Raw genomic sequence first — 19,961 nt, 5'->3', positions numbered from 1 at the left:
AAGATTTATAAAAGTAAGTTATCCAATTATGAAACAAATTAAAATGTTGAATAATTTTAAGCAAGTAAGACATTATGATAAAAGAGAATCCATTTAACGGTTATCCTTGGGACATTCTCTTTCAAGTGACACAGGACTAGTAATAATGAAATACTTCTTTCTTTTTGGGTCCAGTCACATTAACAGGCTTTGCAGTGAAGGGTGTTAATGTACACGTGATGAGACACATACTGATTTTTTTTTTATTGGCGTATAATTGCTTTACAATGTTGTGTTAGTGTCTGCTGTACAACGAAGTGAATCAGCTGTACGTATACATATATCCCCTCCCTCTGGGACCTCCCCCTCCCTCCCCTCCCCCCCATCTAGGTCATCACAGAGCACCGAGCTGAGCTCCCTGTGCTATACTGCAGGTTCCCACTATACCTGTTTTACACATGGTAGCGTACTTACGTCAGTTGTAATCTCCCAATTCATCCCACCCTCCCCTTCCTGCCCACCGTGTCCACACATCTGTGCTCTACGTCTGCGTCTCTATTCCTGCCCTGCAGATAGGTTCATCTGTACCATTTTTCTAGATTCCACATGTATGCGTTAATCTGCAATATGTGTTTTTCTCTTTCTGACTGACTTCGCTGTGTATGACAGATGCTCAACATCTAGGCAGAGCACGTGCGATTTTAAAAGTTACATCGTACTAAATAAATGTAACCCTTAATATAAAAGCACTCAGGTTGCTAACGGAATTTGGGAGGAGGCAGATGAGGTGAGGGAGTGTGGGTGCCCATTTCCCCCATTTACATAGTAAGAAGTCAAGAGATTCTTTGCTCAGAGCAGACGGCTCAGGAATCGCGGTGTAAAGCTGATTACCTAGAGCAGGGCTCATGGGCCAGCTACTCAACTGCAGCACCGTAGCAGGAGAGCAGCCACAGACAGTACACACACAGCCGTGCTCCAGTAAGACTATGTGCAGAAACAGATGGAGGGCCACATTCGCCTGTGGACTGCGGTTTGCAGATCTGTGACCTAGAGTTACGGAGGTAACCATCAGAGGAACTAAAAACAAGCCAGTCAAAGTAGCCACCTTTGAGACTTTTACTCTATAAACCGCTATACTGTCTTTTTAAAAAACGTATATATGACTTGTATGATATTAAAGGTAAGGCTGCCCAACTTGGCAAATAAAAATAGGGGGTACCAGTTATTTGAATTTCAGATAAATCATCAGTAATCTTGTGGTGTAAGTATGCCTGAAATTGCACGGGACACAGTTACACTACAAAATTATTTGTTTATCTGAAATTCAGGTTTGGCTGGGAACTCCGTATATTATCTGGCACCTCTAATTAAAGGGAAAAAGGATAAATACACTATGTTCATATAATGTGATATAGTATTAAAAGCACTAATGAAGTTTAATGTAGTGCCTTTAAAAGCTTTGGAAACCCTTTCTCAGTGGCACTCATGACAGTACTTCTTGCTTATGACGTGTGTGTTCGAGTAGCTGTGCGCTCCGTGTATTTGGGGCTTTACTCTCCTTTACTAGTCGCCCGTTTACGGAGCTGGAGCTCTTCACTAGCCTGCTTCTGCTTTTGTGGAAGTGCTCTATTTACTTTTAAGGAATTAAGGTAACAGTGAAAAAAATGCTGGGACTTTAGAAAACAGCATGGAAGCTATGATTACACTGGTAGAAGGGATAGAGAAGTTTTTAGAGAGTGAAATTAAGGCACAGATTTTCCCAACGTAAGACAAAACAAAAACCTGAAACCTAGGACACATTTTAAAAACCATGGGAATGACACTGGTGTTTCTGTTTCTAGGTGTACGAACTGACCTTGCATTATACTCAGCACCAAGACCACAATGTTGTGACTGGCGCACTGGAACTCCTGCAGCAGCTCCTCAGAACCCCTCCACCTGAGCTCCTGCGGGTGCTGACCACGGCGGGCGGCATCGGGCAGCTCACTGCCGCTAAGGATGAGCCCGGTTGCCGAAGTCGTAGCGGAAGTATCGTGGAGCTTATAGGTAAGGTGTTAGGAAGGTGACTCTTGGAGTCCACCCTGCAGTGTTATTGGCCCCTCTCCTGACCCTTGCTCCGATGCTGTGCTGAGCAACGGACAGCTCAGTTCCTTAGGAGACTTGCGATGCAGGTGTCGTCCTTATTGTGTAGACGGGGCAGGGCTGAGGTGGGAAGGCTAGGTGGCAGGGTGAGGCCAGCACGTGAAACCCGCCTCCTGCATCTGACTCGGCTGCCTCTGCGTGGCATTTCATCTGTCGTGAAGTGGAAGCATTCGGGAAGGGATTTCCAGGCGCTGTGTCCCTTTGCCAAAGGTGGGCTCTTCAAGTCTTCCTGGAATTCTGGACTCCTTTTCTGCCCTCTGGGCCCTTTTTGCTGTCGCGCCTGATTCTAGAAAACCCCTTCTGTTCCTCGTCTCGTGGCACCTCTTCCGCCCCATCTCTGCTCTTCTTCCCCATGCTCTTGGGCACTGGGCCCTAATCCCGCCCCCGGATGCTGTGCAGACCTACCAGTCTAATGTGGAGCTGCCCCTGGGGAGCTGGAAGAGATGGGTCCCTGAGTCGCAGCCTCTAGAACTGGGTCTGGCTCAGCGGCAGAGGCTTCTTTCTGCAGCCTTTGCTGACTGCACTGAGTAGGCGTGGTGCATGGGGTCCGTTTAGTGCAGTGTGGGTGCGGTGTGGCCTTTACCCACAGCATCTGCAGACCAGGGAAGGTTGGCGTGAAGTCTGACTGCTGCCTCGTTTGAACACAAGTGTTTGCCTGAACCATGAGTAGAAAATGTTGATCTGCCTGTCCACTGTCCTTTGTACTGAACAATCCTTTTCTCTCTGGAATGCATGCCTTACAAATAATTGCTGGAAATACTAATTTCTAATGATTGTTTCTAATGAAAATTTGTACTTAATTATTAGTTGACCAAATAATCCGAGATTTCTAATGTTTTTAGTTTGACTTTTTAAATGCACTTTGAGCTCTTTTGCATTTTAGAACTGTATATTTGAGTGTTAATATAATTTTCACGTTGAAATTAAAATTGTAACATGCAGATTTCATGTTACAGTATTGTAGTTAAGCACCACCTGTAGAAATATGTTCACATATTTTCTAGTTTTAAAGTTGAATCAAGCTTAAAGATTTTCTAATTCCTTCTGCATTTTAGTGGCTTGTTACCTTACTTTCATCTGTCATTTTCTGTGATTTACAGCTGGAGGGGGTTCTTCATGCAGCCCTGTCCTTTCAAGGAAACAAAAAGGTGATTATTTCAGAAATGATTCTTATTTTCAATTTTACTGCTTTTTCCATATTTCTGTAATGTAATTGGCTATGCCTATAACTCTTCTCAGCAGGGTGATTATATGTATAAATGTTGCTGGAATCTGATAACCAGGCCTGAATAGTCCTGTAGGATGGCTTTTTAAAGAATAAATAATTAATTAATTTATGGCTGCATTGGGTCTTTGTTGCTGTGCGTGGGCTTTCTCTAGTTGTGGCGAGCGGGGGCTACCTTTTGTTGCAGCAAGCGGGCATCTCATGGCAGTGGCTTCTCTTGTTGCGGAGCACAGGCTCTAGGTGCACGGGCTTCAGTAGTTGTGGCTCGCGGGCTCTAGAGCGCAGGCTCAGTAGTTGTGGCGCACGGGCTTCATTGCTCTGCGTCATGTGGGATCTTCCCGGACCAGGGCTTGAACGCGTGTCCCCTGCATTAGCAGGTGGATTCTTAACCACTGTGCCACCAGGGAAGTCCCTAGGATGGGTTTTAAAAGTTGCTTGTGTATCAGAATTGGTTTGTCATATATTTCCTTTTTTTTTTTTTTTGGTTGTACCACGTGGCTTATGGGATTTTAGTTCCCTGACCAGGGATTAAACCCGGGGCCCCGGCAATGAGAGCACCGTATCCTAACCACTGGACCACCACAGAATTCCCTGTCATAAATTTCTAATGCTTTAGGCCAGGGGTCAGCAAATGTTTTCTGTAAAGGGCCAGGTGGTACCCATTTTAGCCTGTGGCCCTTACTGTCTCTTTTGCAATGATTCAACTCTGTCCTGTGGCAGGAAGGCAGCCATAGACAATACTAAGCTAATGGGTGCAACTTCATTCCAGTACAACTTTATTTTACAGAACTGGGTGAGCTGGAGTTTGCCTTCTCCTGCTTTAGGGAATGTTATGTTTATAAAGGTAACTCATCTTCCCAATGAATTTTGTTTAGTATTAGGAATAATGTTTGGTTAATTATTTGGTGAATTTGGGCCTGGTTGTCATTTTTCAGACATATTTAGCTTCGTACATACCTAAGTTTCTGATACAGTTTGTTTATTTTTATTTAATCGAAGTGTGTCTGACATGGTCTGATAGCTTTGGTACACGTCATCACTTATAGCACCAATTATGTTCTGTTCCAGTCTAGATTTCCATAGGAAAGAATTGCTGTTGTTTTCTATTTTGAAATCCTAAAAGACTTATACCGTTTTTGGGTTTTTTTTGATGTATAATTGACATATAACAACTAATCTTTTACATACAACATACTAATCTTTTTTGTGTGTCATGAGTTGAATATTTAATTGAGAGCCTAATGCCTAATATTATTTGTAGTATTGAATGGGATCTTAACAGGAATAATATTCTAGCCTTAACTGGATTAAGTAAGCATTTCCTAGAAGTACTTAGAATTAATAATATTTGGGCCATCATAGTGTGGGATACTTAGTCAAGTTTGAGATTTTGGTGAAAACACTGAGATTGCTTGAAAACTGAAAGGGTTCCAGGAAAAGCTAGCCTTTCTATTCTTGGACTAGGAAGAGATTTTTAGGCATGTGACTAGATTTCTCCGGCACTTGCCTTGTTTGTTTCTCGGTCACTTTTTCTGATGATGATAAAATGACTCGTTGACTAGTAGAGATGTATTTTGTTTTCTTGGGGGCCAGGACATACAATTTGTCCTCAATCTCTTTTTTGTTTTTCAAGTGTTTTGTTGTTGTTTTTATTTAGAGCTGCAGTTTTCACAGTTTCCTGTCATAGCTGCAGAATTCTTTTTTTCAAGTGAAATCTGCCAGTACATAGGAGAGAGAAAAACAGAGTTGTTGTTGTTGAATGTACGGGTGAGGGCTGGGGGTTGTGGCCTGGCATCCTGGCAGCAGCCTGGCCCTTGCCCACTCTTCGGGAGAACTCCTTGGAACAGATTTGCAAACTACTGTTTCCAAAGACAGAGACTGATTTCATTAACTCTGAATTCACAGGTTGGAATGTTATTTGCTTTCTCAAGGTAAATCACTTGTTCTGTAATAAAGGACCCTGTTATTTAGTAGATAAGCGAAGTTGCTATGTTAGTTTCATCTAGATTTTGAGTTTCCTTTGCTTTATTCTGGGGTGGGGGGAGGGCTTTAACGTCACATCAGTGTAGATTTGTGGAAGTTATCACCCCTATGACTTAATCTTTGAAGAGCAGTGAAATCAGAAATTGGAACTTACCGGTAATTATATTGATAGTGTTGTTTAATGACATTTATATGTAATATAACCAAAATGATTTAATGATCCCAGTTAAATCATGTTAAGACTTTTGTTTACTTTTTTTCTTATTAATATAATTTAGAAACCATGAACTGTGAAATGTATTTTTAGGATTTTGCAAAAGATGAAATATTATTCCATCCTCATAGATCATAACAGTACCTGAGTACTGATTATCAATGATAGAAATCTAGCAGATTAAAAGATAAAATAAAAGTGACTTTTAGCTATAAAAGTTTTATATATAAGTTTTGATGTGCCATTGGAGATATGACATGAATATTCCAAAGGCTAATAGAATTGGTTCTAGCCATAACTTACCATTTTTAAGATTAAATAAATAGTAATATAAATTATTTAACATTAACAGTAGTCTAAGTCAATAAATATTAATTATTAAAGTACTTTGTGGTACAGATTGAGAATCGTTGCTTTTAATTCTTTTTCCATATAGGTTTATTGACTTTAATAATACTCTAAGTATGATATCTCTGCATTTTTTGTGTTTCACACTCTAGAGGTATAAAGGAACTTATATATAATGATGGACTGAGAGCAGGAATTAAATATACTTACGATATTCCTCTTGGAATGTACATTTATTTGATTTTCAAAGTTCGTCCTTTTAGCAAGCTTAAAAGGACTCTCGCTACATCATTTCCTAGGGAAAGTGCTCTTTGGAGAAGCAGCAGCCTTGGAGGATGACTCTGAGTCAAGGTCAGACGGCAGCAGCCCCACCTTTTCAGGTAGCTCTCTCGGAGTGGCCGTGGTGTCCTCCTTGCTCTCCCCTGCTGCGCCCACCTCCTCCCCTCCCCTGCACCTCCATGGATCTTGCTCCTGGGAGGCAGCAGTGAAGCCAGCTTGCTCAAATGGTGGATGATTCAGGAGTCTTTTGTAGTGTTCACTTTGAAATGTGTGTGTGTTTTCTTGCATCAAGTGTTTGCTGTTTTCCCTGGTTTAAGCTGTTTTAAAATTAGGTTTATACTCCCTGAGTATAAGTCTTTTTGAGAAGAGGATGGTGGGTAAAGTGTCTCATGAATTGCATGGGTTGTGAGGGGGAAAATGGGATTAAAAATTGTCTGAGGCTCTGAACCAGGAAGAAATAGAAAATATGAACAGACCGATTATCAGTATTGAAACTGAATCAGTAATTTAAAAACTCCCAGCAAACAAAAGTCCAGGACCAGTTGGCTTCACAGGTGAATTCTACCAAACATTTAGAGAAGAGTTAACACCTATCCTTGTGAAACTATTCCAAAAAATTGCAGAGGAAGGAACACTTCTAAACTCATTCTATGAGGCCACTGTCACCTTGATACTGAAACCAGACAAAGATACCACAAAAAAAGAAAATTACAGGCCAATATCATTGACGAACATAGATGTAGTCAAATAGGATTTATCCCAGGGATGCAAGGATTTTTCAGTATCCACAAATCAGTCAATGTGATAGACCACATCAACAAACTGAAGAATAAAAACCATATGATCATCTCAATAGATGTAGAGAAAGCTTTTGAAAAAATTCAACATCCATTTATGATAAAAACTCCAGAAAGTGGGCACAGAGGGAACATACCTCAACATAATAAGGGCTATATATGACAAGCGCACAGCTAACATCATACTCAATGGTGAAAAGTTGAAAGCATTCCGTCTAAGATCAGGAACAAGACAAGGATGCCCAATCTCGCCACTTTTATTCAACATAGTTTTGGAAGTCCTAACCACAGCAATCAGAGAAGAAAAAGAAATAAAAAGAATCCAAGTTGGAATGGAAGAAGTAAAACTGTCAGTGTTTGCAGATGATACTATACATAAAAAATCCTAAAGATGCCACCGGAAAACTACAAGAGCTCATCAATGAATTTGGTAAAGTTGCAGGATTCAAAATTAATATACAAAATTAATATACACTAACAATAAAATGTCAGAAAGAGAAATTAAGGAAGCAATCCCGTTTAGCATCTCATCAAAAAAAGAAAAACAAAAACCTAGGAATAAACCTACCTAAGGAGGCAAAAGACCTGTACTCTAAAAACTATAAGACACTGATGAAAGAAATTGAAGACAACATAAACAGATGGAAAGATATACTGTGATCTTGGATTGGAAGAATCAATATTGTTAAAATGACCATACCCCCAAGGCAATCTACAGATTCAGTGCAATCCCTATCAAATTACCAGTGGCATTTTTCACAGAACTGGAACAAAAAATTTTTTTAATTTGTATGGAAACACAAAAGACCCTGAATAGTCAAAACAATCTTGAAAAAGAAGAATGGAGCTGGAAGAATCCCTCCCTGACTTCAGACTCTACTACAAAGCTACACTAATTAAAACAGTATGGTACTGGCACAAAAACAGACACACAGATCAGTGCAACAGGATAGAAAGCCCAGAAATAAACCCACACACTTATGGTCAATTAATCTACAACATATGAGGCAAGACTATACAATGGAGGAAAGACAGTCTCTTCAATAAAGTGGTGCTGGGAACACTAGACAGCTAGATGTAGGAGAATGAAATTAGAACATTCTCTAAACCATATATGAAAATAAACTAAAAATGGATTGAAGACCTAAATGTAAGAACAGATACTATAAAACTCCTAGAGGAAAACATAGGCAGAATACTCTTTGACATAATCACAGCAGTGTTTTTCTGGGTCTGTTTCCTAGAGTAATGGAATTAAAAGCTTTTGCACAGCAAAGGAAACCATAAAGAAAATGAAAAGACAACCTACAGAATGGGAGAAAATATTTGCAAGTGACGAGACCGACAAGGGATTAATTTCCAAAATATACAAACAGCTCATACAGCTTCATGTAAAAAAAATATACAATCCAATCAAAAAATGGGCAGAGACCTAAATAGACATTTCTCCAAAGAAGACATAGAGATAGCCAACAGGTACATGAAAAGATATTCATTATCACTAATCATTAGAGAAATGCAAATCAAAACTACAATGAGGTACCACCTCACACCAGTCAGAATGGCCATCATCAAAAAGTCTACAAATAATAAATGCTGGAGAGGGTGTGGAGAAAAGAGATCCCTCCTACACTGTGGGTGGGAATGTAAATTGGTCCAGCCACTACGGAAAAGTGGAAGTGTGGAAGTTCCTTAAAAAACTGAAACTCGAGCTACCATATGATCCAGCAATCTCACTCCTGGGCATATATCCAGAGAAAAACATGGTTTGAAAGGATACATGCACCCATATGTTCACTGCAGCACTACTTACAATAACCAAAACGTGGAAACAATCTAAATGCCCATCGACAGAGAAATGCTTAAAGAAGACGTGGTACATATATACGATGGAATACTATTCAGCCATAAAAAAGAATGAAATAATGACATTTGCAGCAACATGGATGGACCTAGAGATTATCATACTAAGTGAAGTAAGTCAGACGGAGAAAGACAAATATCGTATGTTAGCACTTATATGTGGAGTCTTAAAAAGATGATACAAATGAACTCACTTACAAAACAGAAATAGATTCACAAAGAAAACAAACTTATGGTTACCAGAGGGGAAAGAGCAGGAGAGGGATAAATTGGGAATTTGGGTTTAACAGATATACACACTATTATATATAAAATAGATAAACAGGGACCTACTGTATAGCACAGGGAACTATATTCAATGTCTTGTAATAACCTATAATGGAAAAGAATCTGTAAATATATATATATATGCATGTAGCTGAATCACTGCTGTACACCTGAAACATTGTAAATCAACTATACCTCAATTAAAAAAAATTGAGGATAATTTAACTTGAAAGAAATTTACATTTGTTTACAAATAGTTATCTAAGCTCTTTATTCATCTTGTGAAAGATGAGTATTTAGTAAGATACTAATAATTGGATTAAATGAGAGTGGTTTGGGTTGTATAACCCTGTGCAAAATAATATTTTTAGATAACTGAAAATGAGGCTGAAATACTGGGGAAGGAAAATCTGAATGATTTCAGTGGTGATTACTTATTTATTGATTTAGTCTACAAAATAGAAATTGATTTTTTAACTTACAAAAATAAAGTTAAAACAACAAAAAAATTGCAGCTATACACAACATTATAAAGCCCAAGTGCTCATTGACCCACTGGCCTACAGGAGTGACACTGCTAACAGCCTGGTGTAGATTTTTATGTAGTGGTAGTATATTTATTTATTTATTTATTTATAAATAAATAATTTTACTTATTTATTTATTTGGTTGCACGGGGTCTTAGTTGCAGCAGGTGGACTCCTTAGTGGCAGCTTGCCAGCTCCTTAGTTGTGGCATATGAACTCTTAGTTGAGGCATGCGTGTGGGATCTAGTTCCCTGATCAAGGATCGAACCCAAGCCCCCTGCACTGGGAGCACAGAGTCTTAACCACTGTGCTACCGGGGAAGCCCCCATAATGGTGTTTTGTTTGTTTGTTTTGTTTTTTGTTTTTTTTTAAATGGGAATTTAAAAACTAAACTAGGAAAATGTGAAACTTTACGCTACTGGAGAGTAGGACTGGCTTAGAGGTCTTGAACAGGGTCTGGGAAGAAGGAAAGCCCATCTCCAAGAGCACTGCTTGCTTAGAGCTCCGGGCATTTGGGTTTTTTTTGTTTTTTGCTTTTTTAAATAAATTTATTTATTTTTGGCTGCGTTGGGTCTTTGTTGCTGTGCGTGGGCTTTCTCTAGTTGTGGCGAGCGGGGGCTACTCTTAGTTGCTGTGTGCGGGCTTCTCATTGCAGTGGCTTGTCTTGTTGTGGAGCACGGGCTCTAGGCACGCAGGCTTCAGTAGTGTTGGCTCTTGGGCTCTAGAGCGCAGGCTCAGTAGTTGTGGCGCACGAACTTAGTTGCTATGTGGCATGTGGGATCTTCCCGGATCAGGGCTCGAACCCTGTCCCCTGCATCGGCAGGCGGACTCTCAACCACTGCACCACCAGGGAAGCCCTGCTCCAGGCATTTGTGACCACCCAGCCTGTGCCCCTGACCAGGCTGCCTAGGAATCGCCTAAGTCTTGTCGCTGCTCCACGCTCAGGCTGGACCAGTTGCTTAAGAACTGGAGGTGGCAATGTTGCTGGGCAGGGTTCAGGTTTTGCACTGGAATGCCATTTGAGAATATTCACAGCACTTAAAAAATATCTACTTGTGATCCTTATTTTATCAATACTGTAATATAGTAAAAGGTAAGTAAATAATACAGTAAACATGTTTGAAGGATGCACTGTTGTCTTGCTTTTGAAATTGAGTAGTTCATATTTTCACTGTATTTCAGGGCTTCTTGCAGTTAAAACATTTGCTGATAGTGAACTTTGGGGTATTTTGCAAATATCTGATCCCGTATTGAGTGCTTTTCCTGACCCTTTGAAGAATGAGTGTTTCTTTGTCTTCAGCCTCAGTCAAGGGTGAGATTGGTGGTGAGCTGGCTGCCTCTTCTGGGGTCTCCACTCCTGGCTCAGCTGCCGACTCTGTGGGTCACGACATCATCACTGAGCAGCCCCGGTCACAGCACACACTTCAGACGGACTCGGTGGATCTGACCGGCTGTGACTTGACGAGTGGTGCCACTGACGGGGACGAGGAGGACATCTTGAGCCACAGCTCCAGCCAGATTAGCGCCGTCCCGTCTGACCCTGCCATGGACCTGAACGATGGGACCCAGGCCTCCTCTCCCATCAGTGACAGCTCCCAGACCACCACCGAGGGGCCCGATTCAGCCGTGACCCCTTCCGACAGTTCTGAAATTGTGAGTGGTTGGAGGGGGCAGCCCGGTTTCTTCAGAGGGGCCTTCCCTGGAGGCCCAGACCTGGACCCTCCTGCTGGCTCACTCCATTCATCTGACCCACTGATAATAGTGTAGAGGTCACCAGCTCAGATCCTTAACAGGCAGCTCGGCCCCATCTGAGTCCTTCACTGAAGGAAACAGCCCAGTGTCTTTTGTGCCGAACGTGGAGGTCACAAGTGCATTAAAAGTTTCTTAATATCTTGTTGGGCACAGGTTAAGTCATTATTTTGAAAGTCCTTGAGGAGGCTGTTATTAACAGACCTGTGGTCTTAATGCAGGATGATTAATAACATTAATACTGTGCGTTATTTTAACCCTTTTTGACTTTTCAAAACCTTTTACAACATGTCCCATCTTGAGCATGGCTCTGAGGGCCTCTTATCTGAGTTAGTGGACAAGAAGCGCCTCAAGAGTGGTCTAAGGTTTGCTACAGGTATATGCCAGATTTTACAGCGCCATTTTATTGAAACAGTTTGTACTGTTGTTTTGCTACTATTGAATGCATTTTATTAAAAATATATATGTATATTTTACTTAAATGAATACAGAAACTGTGCGTTACAAATCATGAGCTAAAGCACTGGCAGCTCTCCACCTGTCACGTGGATGTGGTTCCTAATGGCCGAGTGGATTGCCGCTTACTCGGCTGGAGAAGGGGGCTCACGGTTGGGGTTTTTAACTAGAAGACCTGGAGGAGGATAGGACAGATAACGGGAACGGTGGGAAATGATTCTAAGTCAGGAAAGGGTGAAGAGTGCTAACCAGTAGGCTGGGAGAAGAGAAGGTTGGGAAAGCGCTGGGCTCAGCAGCACGTTAAGTGTGCGGAGGAAGTTTCTGTTGTTTGCTTATTGCACCAGCTTTCATCTTGCCTTTTCACAGTAGATAATTTCTGGGCAGGTTTGCTAGAAGTAGGACTGAATGACCATAGGAGGTTGTGAAAGCCTCCCATCTGGGAGTGCTGCAGCAGCTGTATGTTGTGTGGTAGGGCTGGGCCAGGGACCCACGCCGGGCTGTAGCCTGCAGGGAACTAAACCTCTTCCCTTGATGCTTCTCACACTGGCAGAGTTCTTTCTGATTTATGAGGTGCTTCCATGTCCTTTATTTAGTCATTAGTTATTGGCTGAACAAATGTACTGAGCATCTGTTATGTTCCAGGGATTGTCCTACAAGCCGCAGATGAAGTAGAGGGCACAACATACAAAACTGCTCACACAAAGCTAATATATATATTTTTTAATTTAATTAATTAATTTATTTATTTATTTTTGGCTGTGTTGGGTCTTCGTTTCTGTGCACGGGCTTTCTCTAGTTGCGGCAAGTGGGGGCCACTCTTCATCACGGTGCGCAGGCCTCTCACTGTTGTGGCCTCTCTTGTTGCGGAGCACAAGCTCCAGACGCGCAGGCTCAGTAGTTGTGGCTCATGGGCTCTAGAGCGCAGGCTCAGTAGTTGCGGCACACGGGCCTAGTTGCTCCGTGGCATGTGGGATCTTCCCAGACCAGGGCTCGAACCCGTGTCCCCTGCATTGGCAGGCAGATTCTCAACCACTGCGCCACCAGGGAAGCCCAAAGCTAGTATTTTAGAGTGGGACTCCTCAAACTCTTCCCATTTAGGGCCAGATAATAAATATCTTTGGCTTTGTGAACCATATGACCTGTGTTGTATACTCATCTGTGCTGTTGAAGTGCCAGAGCAGCCGTAAATATGTAAATGAACGTGCATGACTGTGTTCCAATAAAACTTTATTTACAAAAACAGCTGGTGGGCCAGGTTTGGCACACCGATGTAGTTTGCCTGCCTCTGTTCTAGAGTGTGTGCCTGTGTGGGTGGGGCAGATGATGAGCCAGTAATCAACAGGTAAATAAACACATAGTCAGATAGCAATAAGTGCCATAGAGAAAAATAAGCCAACTGTAGGGGGTCGGGATTGTCCTCATGAGATAGCCCAGTTCGGGGCTTGTCTTGGAGGGAGCCCACCACGATGAGAATTCTGCCTCGGCCATTTACAAGCTGTGTAGCCTAGCACAGTTATGGCCCTTCTTGCCTCAGTTTTCTTATCCACGAAATGAAGAGGATGACAGTACTTATGTTGTTAAGGCTTATGAGGATAAGGGAAATAATACATGTAATTACTTTTGAGCCTGCCTGGGGTGTAGTATGATATTCAAAAAATGTTGTTTTTTATTGTGGTGAAACTTCTCATTTTAACCTGTGTGGGTTCTTTTTTTTTTAAAACAGTCTGGAGAGTGGAGGAAATCATTTCTTTCTTGGTTGTTTTTGAGCAAGTAGCTCAGTTTCTTTTTAATTTAACTGGAGGGATTTGGGATGATTTTTTAAATGATATAGAATTTATTTCAGTAATAATTTAACTTGCATACTGAAGGTACATCACTCAGTTTTTCAGGTCAATTACAATTGGATGTGAAAAATTTTGCTGTATGAAATCATAACCCACATATATGGCTAAATATATGAAATATTGTGCCCAAAACTTAGTTGGGTCATTTCTAACAGTTTAGGGGATAACCTATTGGTAGACTTTTGTCTAAAAGATTTTTCCTCATTTTTGACTTACTGTAAAATTTGCTTGTGAACACAAAGACTTTTGTTTGGATTTTTTTTCTTTTTGTAATCAAAAAGAGAAATGTTCAGATTGGAATTGTTTTGGAATTTTTAGAGTTACAAAAGCTTTTTATAATGTAGCAGTAATGCGTGGTCAGTCAGCTCTTGATAATGTACACGCACGCACCCATGTGTACTTGAAGAAGTGACCTTCGTGTTGGCATGTGAGATGTGGTCCGTGTTATTTGTGGGGCTTTGCTTTTGCCTTCCACGTTGGAGGGCTTGCCCCTCGGTGGTCGCACTTCAGAACCCTCACAGCCCCTCTTGAACTGTTTAGGTATTAGATGGTGCCGACAGCCAGTACCCAGGGATGCAAGTGGGGCAGCCCCAGGACGAGGACGAGGACGCTGCTGTGGTTCTTCCTGATGAAGACGCGGAGGCTTTCAGAAACTCTTCCATCGGTACGTTGACTTCAGGCCATGTACTACGGAGCGGCCTTGTCTTCAACCCTGACCTCTTATATCTCAGCTTCCGAGAAGAAATCTCCTGGTGTCTTTGTTTCCTGAGGTGTAAATAGCAAATGAGGAAAATCAATTGAGAAGTTATTATCCCTTTTTTAATCTAAGTCCTGTGGTTTCCTATTGACTTTTTGTAAATATGTGTATTTGTGTTTTAATTGGAAACTTGTCACTTAACCTCTCTTTCTCTGATTTTGAAGCCCTTCAACAAGCACATTTGTTGCAAAGCATGGGCCACAGCAGGCAGCCATCTGACAGCAGTATAGATAAATTTGTCTCAAGAGATGAAGCTGCTGAGCCAGGAGATCCAGAAAACAAGGTGAGACACTTAGGCCGAGACTGCTCAGCATCCCGAGCTCCCGTGAGCGTTCGGCAGTGCCCTGGTGCTGCCTGTCCACCACGCTCTTGGCTTTCCCGTCGCTGAGCTTTTGCTCAGCTGTCTCCCCTTCGCGTATTGACCTCTTCCCGGGTCTGCTCTGCTTTTCTGCCTCTCCAGGTGTGAGCGCGTCCTCACCATCTGGTGGTCATGCATGGCCTTGCAACATTCTTGGTTTTGTTCCATTGAATTGATTTGTTTGTTTGTTTATTTATTGTGGTAAAACACTCATAACAAAATTTACCGTCGTAACCATTTTGAAGTGTACAGTTCAGTGGTATTAAGTGCATTCACACTGTTGTGCAGCCGTCACCACCATCCATCCACAGAACTTTTCCCATCTTCCCAAACTGGAACTCTGTCCCCATTAGACACTAACCTCCCGTTCCCCCGGCCCCCGGCCCCTCTCACCCACCATTCTGCTTTCTGTCTCTATGGATTTGGTGACTCTAGGGACCTCATATACGTGGAACCATGCGGGATTTGTCCTTTTGTGACCGGCTTGTTTCACTCAGCAGAATGTCCTCAAGGTTCATCCGTGTTGTAGCAGGTGTCAGAACGTGTGTACTACATTTTGCTTTTCTTTCTCCTCATCTCTTAATGGACACTTGGGTTACTTCCACATTTTGTCTGTTGTAAATAATGCTATTATCAGTGAGTGTACAAATACCTCTTCAAGACCCTGATTTCATTTCTTTAGGGTATATGTCAGAAGTGGAATTGCTGGATCATGTGATAGTTCCGTTTTTAATTTTTTGAGGAAACACTGTACTGTTTTCCGCAGCAGCTGCACCATTTTACGTTCCTACCCACAGTGCACCAGCATTCCATTTTCTCCACATCTTCGCCAGCACTTGCTGTTTTCTGCTCTTTTTGAGAGTGGCCATCACACTGGGTGTGAAGTGGTGTATCACTGTGGCTTTGATTTGAATTTCCCTGATTAGTGATGTTGAGCATCTTTTCATGGGTTTATTGGCCATTCATATGCCTTCTTTGGAAAATGTCTATTCAAGTCCTTTGCCCATTTTTTAATCAGGTTGTTCGGGTTTTTTTGTTGCTGCTCACTTGTCCATTGAACTATTTTAAAATTATCTCTCTTGCTTACCTTTTCCATGTAAGTGTCCTGTATTCCCAGCTAATTTTAAATTCCTTGAGGGCAAGAAGTAGTGTTTTGTACTTAGTCCCTCCATGATGCTCAGTCGCTGTAGCGACCTCGGCTGTTCCTTCTGGGCCCCCTCGCACCAGGCCCACCCCTTGCAGCTTTGGGCTCCCCCAGGCTCTTTCCTCTGCCCAAGGAGCTTCCCCCGGATGCCAGGTCTCAGCTGCCCTCCTGTGTGGCTCCCTCCCTGCACATTGGGCTCAGCCCTGCCACAGCCCACATGGCCCCGGGTCAGGACTCCCTCTGGCTGGTCTGATTCTGCTCTGCCGTGGCCCGTGAGGTTGGGCACCTGTGGGTGAATGTAGGCGTCTCTGCATCCCAAGCGCCTGGCACAGCTGCTGTTCTGGAACTATTTGTTGGATGAACTAACGAATCAATGGGTGGGTTCCGTGATTATAAGACAAACAAGTGTCAGTTTTTCTGTTCCAGCCCTGCCGGATCAAAGGCGACATTGGCCAGTCCAGTGATGAAGATTCTGCTCCTCTTGTCCATTGTGTCCGCCTTCTGTCCGCTTCATTTTTGCTAACTGGGGAAAAACACGGTAAGTGTAGAAAGGCAGGTGCAGAGTTGAAGGGAATGACTTTAGGTTTCAGAGGTCATCTTGGGAACCAGCTTCGTGCCTGTTTGCAGCAGACAGAGTAGAATCTGGGGACGAGCTTTGGTTTTCACTGACCGGAGCGGGAGGGAGGGGAAGACGGGAGCAGCTGGTTTAGTGGGTCTAGTTTTGTGTATTTGGAAGCTAGATATGTGCTGCTTTGAAGCTGAAGGTGACCCAGGTGTATTTGTTTGCAGCCTTGGTTCCGGACAGGGATGTGAGGGTCAGCGTGAAGGCACTGGCGCTCAGCTGTGTTGGAGCTGCTGTGGCCCTTCACCCTGAATCTTTCTTCGGCAGACTTTACAGAGCACCGCTTGACACCATGGAATACCCTGGTACGTTCAAAGTTTGTATCTTATTCCTCACGTTCAGTCATTATTTTGAAAACTATTTCAAACCGTCTTGACTATTTTAGTTTTAGAGCACTAAGTTTTCTTAGCTGATTTGCGGCATTTGAGGGGTGTTCTCCATAAAACACACAGTCATGTTTTTAGCTTCCTGGACCCCCTATAGATGCAGCGTTTAGTTGAAACACATAAAACAAAGCGATAGAAATCTGGGAACGGCAGAGCTTATTTGCATATGAATTGGATTTATACCAAAAGCACAAATTGTATATAATCAAAATGGCTTTGGGCCACACCACCCAGGCCAGGTGTTCACACTCAGAGCCAGTGGGCACCGAGACCAGCTGGGGCAGCAGCGAGCCAGTCTCCTGTCATGCACGTTCTGGGGTGTATTCTCACGATACAGTGAATGGTGGGAAGACTCGCTCCCCTAAAGTTATCCTCCTGCCTGCTCTCTGTCTTTCCTTGGGCAAGGGGACAACCCATGCTTTTGAATTTATATTAGGTAAGTATGGACAAGTTTGAGGTTCTCTAATAATTTTTTGAGATGAAACCTTGGAATTTTGATTATTGGCTGACAACCTGGAATTATAATCCAGAAAATCTATTGTGTTGAAGGATGAATATAGAATCTTTAAACCCCGAAACGTTTTTACCACTGATGGTTATTATATTCAAGTCTTTTCTAGATTAGGATCACTGCCTCGCCCTCTTTTTCTTTCCTGAGAATTCAGCCTTTGCCCTGAGTTAGAAAGTTGACGGTAGGGACTTGTACAGTGGCCGGCCGTCTCTCTCCACAGAGGAGCAGTACGTGTCAGACATCTTGAACTACATCGACCATGGGGACCCGCAGGTCAGAGGAGCCACAGCTATCCTCTGTGGGACCCTTGTCTCCTCCATCCTCAGCAGGTCCCGCTTCCACGTGGGAGACTGGATGGGCACCGTCAGAACCCTGACAGGTAACGTCGAGTGTTCATTTTTCAGTGTTGTCTCTTCCAGATGGCATTCTCACGTTCAGGTTCACATGAAGGTGTTTGTTCCTTGCTTTTCCGATCAGGAAATACATTTTCTCTGGCGGACTGCATTCCCCTGCTGCAGAAAACTTTGAAGGACGAATCTTCTGTTACTTGCAAGTTGGCTTGTACAGCTGTGAGGGTGAGCATAGTCATTTGTGGAAATCACTTCTTTGATTAGTGGAAATTTTACCAATGTTACAGTTAAAATTGGAGCTTAACATTAAATATTTCCAGATATTCTGAACAATAATAAACATCTGTGTATCCACCACTCAGCCTTAGAAGGAAAACATTGCCAACAGTTAAGGTTTAATAGACTTTGATTTAAATCTCAGAATATTTGTTTGAAGTATACCTTCCCTAAAGGGTGTCTGTACCTTGCTCACATTAAGCGTAAAACCTGTTGAATTAAAAAACCAACAACTCTTTCAGTCCCATAGAATGGATAGAGTTAAAGTGAGGCATAGGGGTTATTTAATCCCCTTTGTTTTTTGTGTCGAAGGAGAGCCCCAGTCCTTTATGTGGTAGGAAACTTTATATCAGCTGGTTCATAAATCACAACTGGCTAGTCAACAGCAGTCCAAGTTAACCAGTAAAAATCAAAACAAAAACCCTACAATTGTCAGATTTATGGGATACCGTCCCTTTGGCCCGGCCAGAATTGTTCCTCAGTGCGAGTTGTTTGCCAAGTTTCAGTCAGTCTGTCTTTGCTGGAGCAGAAGGAAGGGGGTTGGCGGCAGGCAGCAGGCCGTGTGTGGAACTGCCCACGAGTGTGCTCAGGGCTCGGGGGAGGGTGCAGCCTCGGAAGCCCCGTCCTGTCCGCTCGTGCGGCCAAGGGCAGGGTCACGTCAGGAAGGGCTCGGGTGCTGTGTCCCGTGTGCTGGGCGCGTGGCTGAGCTCGGGTTTGGTGGTGGCGGTGTGGCGCGTGGTCGGTGATGGCGAGGCTGGTGTCTGGGAGGAGAGGCCAGGGTAGAGGCAGAGACGGGGAAGAAAACGGTTTTGTGGAAGGGACACATTTACTTTGCAACTCGAGTTTATGGAGGTGAGTGTATATGATAAGTGTTTCTGAGAGATGTGGAAACAGGGCAGCATCCCTGTCGCTGTTAAAGGAAGACGGAGCGGGGACGGTGGGAGGGGTCGGCGTGGGAGGGGTCGGCGGAGGCCCACCTGCCGCCCGCTGTGCCTTCCAGCTCTGCGTCATGAGTCTCTGCAGCAGCAGCTACAGCGAGTGGGGGCTGCAGCTCCTCACCGACATGCTGGCCCTGCGGAGCAGCTCCTACTGGCTGGTGAGGACGGAGCTTCTGGAGACCGTGGCAGAGATCGACTTCAGGTGAGTGAGTCGGGCTCGGTGGGTCGGCGAACCACAGCCGCTCCCAAGTCTGAACAGGCGTTGGAAGACCCGGTCCGCTGGTGCCAGTAGTGACGCTTATCAAGTGACCCGTGTCAGCATCGGAGTGGTTTGCACGGCTACCGCTGCCCGTCTCCTCCTTGACTTTGCCCCCTTCCTGGAATGTTTACGTACAGGCAGAGGAGTGGGGTTTTCCAGTAGTCTTAGTCATCTAGGTGTTCTGGGTGGTGTGAATAAAAGAGCTCGAACTTCTAAGACAGTGAAGCTTGTGTCACTTGTGCTTGTTTAAACGAGTGTACTTAGCACTGTACTGAACTTAGCTGATCTGTATTGTGTTGCAGCTAAAAATAACTTCTGATGCCTTGCAGTTTTCATTTTCTAAGAGTAAATTTTCTTTCCAGATGATTTCTCTCCATGCTTTCTTTTAGACGGGAAATGGTCCTTTATTGTCCGGGAATATTGTGCTTTTAAGCCGCCATTTATAGAGTGCTTGTTGCGTGCCAGGCTGGGCTAGGTGACCTCTGTGGGTTACCTTCTCTCAACCTCACAACATCTCCATGAAGTCGGGGTTGCTTTCACCTACGCCTCACAGACAGGACCCTGAGCGGGGCGGGCGGGGACCTTCCGGTCTTGGGGAGGCGCCAGAGTCTCAGCCCCCTCCCCACAGTCTGCCCCTCTGAGCTGATTCTGTAGGGCACTTGGGTCTTTCAAAATAACAGCTGCTCA

The 19,961-nt window shown here is 43.4% G+C and overlaps 1 protein-coding gene across 1 annotated transcript in view; it reads left to right on the top strand.

The window, feature by feature from the left end:
• Positions 1–884: 884 nt before the first annotated feature.
• Positions 885–19,961, top strand: part of LOC309822327 (huntingtin) — a gene marked incomplete at its 5' end in the record, with an annotated part of 99,874 nt that continues 80,797 nt past the window's right edge. The window contains 12 exons of the mRNA XM_082654040.1: positions 885–935; positions 1,821–2,025; positions 3,222–3,269; positions 6,191–6,271; positions 10,925–11,277; positions 14,214–14,337; positions 14,595–14,713; positions 16,359–16,470; positions 16,722–16,859; positions 17,672–17,830; positions 17,929–18,026; positions 19,078–19,217. Coding sequence (XP_082510166.1) covers positions 885–935; positions 1,821–2,025; positions 3,222–3,269; positions 6,191–6,271; positions 10,925–11,277; positions 14,214–14,337; positions 14,595–14,713; positions 16,359–16,470; positions 16,722–16,859; positions 17,672–17,830; positions 17,929–18,026; positions 19,078–19,217 — 1,628 coding nt within the window. The remainder of the gene's footprint in view (positions 936–1,820; positions 2,026–3,221; positions 3,270–6,190; positions 6,272–10,924; positions 11,278–14,213; positions 14,338–14,594; positions 14,714–16,358; positions 16,471–16,721; positions 16,860–17,671; positions 17,831–17,928; positions 18,027–19,077; positions 19,218–19,961) is intronic.

This window comes from Grampus griseus (assembly GCF_964374135.1).
Source record: "Grampus griseus genome assembly, chromosome: 4".
NCBI lineage: Eukaryota > Metazoa > Chordata > Mammalia > Artiodactyla > Delphinidae > Grampus > Grampus griseus.
This window is presented reverse-complemented; position numbering and strand designations above follow the sequence as displayed.